The sequence below is a fragment of the Macadamia integrifolia genome, unplaced genomic scaffold (genome assembly GCF_013358625.1).
Source record: "Macadamia integrifolia cultivar HAES 741 unplaced genomic scaffold, SCU_Mint_v3 scaffold1098, whole genome shotgun sequence".
NCBI lineage: Eukaryota > Viridiplantae > Streptophyta > Magnoliopsida > Proteales > Proteaceae > Macadamia > Macadamia integrifolia.
This window is the reverse complement of record NW_024868086.1, coordinates 185,156-188,835: the sequence shown is the minus strand read 5'-3', so window position 1 is coordinate 188,835 and position 3,680 is coordinate 185,156. Positions and strand designations below refer to the sequence as shown.

Genomic DNA, 3,680 nt, shown 5'->3' with positions numbered 1-3,680 from the left:
AAAGGTAACGTACATTCCTTTTAAGGGTTTTAAACTGTAAGCGCTATCTCTTTCTCAATTATGGAAACGCACTTACGCACACACAATCATTTCATTCGCCAGAAAGAATAAGAAAATCCAGGTCAGCTTCAGTCTGTATTCAGCTAGAAAAACCCTCCGTAATTGGAAGCCCGGTTACTTTCTCTCTCTCTCTCTTTTTGGCTTTATACCAATGGACTCTCTTCACTCTTCACAGTGCTTTCTCTCTCTCTCTCTCTCTCTCTGAAATGTCTAGGGGAAAAGCACCAGAGATTGAAGAAATTGACTATGAAGTATTTGCGGATTTAGAACCACTTGATCCTAATCTCCCATGGGACTGGGATATGGCCAGTAAGGCCAAAAAACAAAAACAAGCTAAAGAAAAACAAATGGGGGCACCACCACCCATGGTGGAAAAAGATCCTCCGGAAGAAAGCCATAGTTATGTCAGCGCACAGCAGCAGATGCTGCCCCCACCACCACCACCACCACCACCGGTGCTGGTGGAAGCGGCTGTTGAGACACAGAAAACGCCTGCTGATGAAGGATGTGGAGACGAAGTAGTGGTGCGACGTCCCGATTGGCTGCCACCAGATTGGTATGTGAGGGCCCGGAAGAGAAAGAACGGCCAGCATGCTGGGAGGCTCGATAAGGTGATATATACATTTGGTACACGATATGATGATACGACGATCCATGCAATTTTATTTTATTTTATTTTTTTTTATTTTGGTCTGTGTGTGTTTGATCGCTTGGGAAACATTTTTTTTTCGTAGAAGTCGCTTGAAAAACATTGACTGTTTTCTGATGGGAACAATGATCTGAAAAAGCAGTTTGCTGATGAAATCTGATACAAACCCCCAAATTTTCTAGGGCTTCCCATATGTCTGGGTTCACCTATCATATCCTTGGTATCTTCTTTTTCGGACAACCTTATGTTTTTTTTTGGCTGCGAGTCAGCAAGCAAATTCTATTAAAAGTTAAAAGAATTTGAAATTACATTTTTATGGTGGCAGTTAATCCATCTTTCGCATGGCCATCAACTGAGTAAAAATCCAATCAAAAGAAAACCCAAAAAAATAAGATAATGAGAACTTGTATCTTGACCTCAATTCAGCAGATATAATCCAGAAATCAATCCCCCATTTTTATTTTTAATTTGGTGACTTTTTTTCTTTTAATATATTTTTTTTCGGATGGGAATTCTTCCCCCTCCCACTCTCTCCCCTCTTCCTCCTCTCAAAAAAAAATAAAAATAAATAAATAAATAAAATAAAATATTATAGAGAAGTACAAAAAGAAGATAGTGGAAAGATAAAAAAGAAAACAAAACCAACAATCAAGGGGTCATGAGTTCAACTCTCTTTGGGGCATGACGATACTATTCAAAAAAAAAAAAAAAAACAACAATCCATCCCAACAACTGAAACAAGCTATGAGGGAAATCCGGAGAATGAAACAAAAGAAAAAGAGAATTAAAACCGCTAGGCACCAGGGCCAACATGAGAAAATCACAAACACTAGCCCCTACCTTGATCATTGAAAGACCTTAGGGTCAAGGGAGAAGAGCCGGAGATTCTACAAAACCCCTTCGGATCCTACAATATTTGTCCCCCTGAGCCCTTCGCGCCTTTCCTTTGCTAGCGAGGAGGACATTGGGGGTGGGGGGGGAGAGAAGAGCCTCAAGTGAAGAGGTAGCACTAGTCCCAATGGGAGGGGAGGGAGCCTGGCCAAGAGCCTCAATGCTACAAGAGTCTATGAAAACTCCTCGAACATGAATCTTAGACCTAAGGTCACTTGATATTGGGCATGCATGATTGTGTATACTATGAGCTTCTATCTTTTTTTTTTTTTTTTTTGGTAAAGAGCTTCTGTTCACATACAGGTATGCAACTTATACTAGTGGGTTAGAAAAGAGAAATATTTATCACATTTTAGTTTAGTGCTTATGAGAAATCTTGGGCCAACAACTTTTGAATTAAATGTGTTAAAGACAAATTAGGTCTGGCTATTGTTGTATAAGGTTTTATTGTGATGAGTGGAAAATAACATCTATGTGTTTGGAATTTTTCATTCATTTATTATGTCCCTTTTTTTTTTTTTTTGACATACACACAAACAAGAGAGATAGAGGAATTTTAGAACTCGAGATCACTTGGTGAGCGTGGATTTTTTACACACTAGTTCATCAACTATGCTAAGCAGTTATTGTTTATGAGTTCTTTCCTTATGCATGCAACTTACAGTTATAGGTTAGAAAAGCGAAAATTTTATCTTAATATCATGGTGTGCAGTATTTTGAAGATCCTACTCAGACATACCAATTTAGATCGAAGAAATATGTTCTTAATTTTCTTGAATGTAAAGAGATTATGTCTGATCGTCAGCGAAAGAAAGAGAAGGAGCACTACAATGGTAAGTTCTTTTTTGTTTGGATGGTAATCTTCAACTGGGAATTGCTCTTCTTTTTTTTTTTTTAACTAATGTAATCTTAAAGAGAGCAGTACTGTACCTATATTTTTTGATAGGTAGTGCTGGAGTTCCAGAATTCAAGCCCCCGAAGGTGATCGATTCACTCATAATATTCCCAGAAGACTTTGGCAAAATAAAGGAAAAGGATTGAGAAGAAGTCAAAGAAATTTTCATTTTCTCTTTCATTTCATATTCAAAACCTTCAATAAACAAATACTAGGTCATGTTGGGAACTGTTTTCTTCTTTGAATAATTTGATAGTGATGATTGTAGTATTTTTATGCAAGTGTTATGTTGTGCATGGATTTTTTTTTCCCCTCCCTTTTTCTTTTATTTTTTCTCTCCATTTTTTCCTTGAGAAAAGAGAGATTCTCTAACCATGTTCTTGAATGAAATGGGTTTGGGTGATCATGATTGAACTTTGGCACCGTTTGACAACGCTCCGTTTATGTCGTTTTTACGTTTTCTTGTTCCCAGAAATGGAAAAATAGTCTAAAAAGTGTTTGATAAAGTTGTTCTATTTCACCCGTTTCTGGAAACATAAATCAAAATTTATGCCTATTAACAATTCTAAAAACGACTTTGACGAAACAAGTCCGACTTGTTTCGTCGTTTCTAGAAACGAATTTGAGAGAAAAAAAAAAAAAAAATTGTGTCCGATAAATCTCTCAACTATTTAAACCTAAAAAGAGGCAACCGAACCCTCTCTCTCTTTTGGGCATCCGATGATACTATTGAGTTTTTAGTGATATTATGTCTGCAAAAAAGGTTTCAAGAAACAGGTTTATCAAACACCAAAAAACCCGTTTTAGTTTTCAGAAACGTAAAAATCCGTTTTTGCTGTTTCTAGACATAGAAACAGCAAAAACGTTATCAAACGGTGCCAAAATTTATGTATGTTGTGTCCGATTGGACTCATCTTTAGATCTTCATTCGATGCCTAGATCATCTCGATGGTTAGGTTGTGCTTCTCTCCTTTTATTGGAAAAAGATCCCTTCAACACCAACATTCTTCCAACGATTCATCCAAGAGTTAAGAGGGCTTGAACACGCATCCCGTAATATTGACAAATGTTGAGATTTGTGTTCAAACTCTCTCAGTCTTTTGACGATCATCGTTGAGGATTGAAGGATCAAGTTGTTGAAGAGGAATCAGATCCCGCTTTATTCAGCCTTCCTGCTCAAGTCTG

General features: G+C 37.4%; 1 protein-coding gene across 1 annotated transcript; it reads left to right on the top strand.

The window, feature by feature from the left end:
* The first annotated feature begins 226 nt into the window (after nucleotides 1–226).
* On the top strand, nucleotides 227–2,767 carry LOC122062742. The gene is made up of 3 exons (XM_042626388.1): nucleotides 227–671; nucleotides 2,313–2,433; nucleotides 2,547–2,767. The coding sequence occupies exons 1-3, from the start codon at nucleotides 267–269 to the stop codon at nucleotides 2,639–2,641; spliced, it is 621 nt and encodes a 206-aa protein (XP_042482322.1). The 5' UTR covers nucleotides 227–266; the 3' UTR covers nucleotides 2,642–2,767.
* The last annotated feature ends 913 nt before the right edge of the window (nucleotides 2,768–3,680 follow it).

Coding starts and splice junctions, on each gene's coding strand:
- LOC122062742 (XM_042626388.1), top strand. CDS start 267: ATGTCTAGGGGAAAAGCACCAGAGATTGAAGAAATTGACTATGAAGTA. Junction 672..2,312: donor ATGCTGGGAGGCTCGATAAG/GTGATATATACA, acceptor CATGGTGTGCAG/TATTTTGAAGATCCTACTCA. Junction 2,434..2,546: donor AGAGAAGGAGCACTACAATG/GTAAGTTCTTTT, acceptor ATTTTTTGATAG/GTAGTGCTGGAGTTCCAGAA.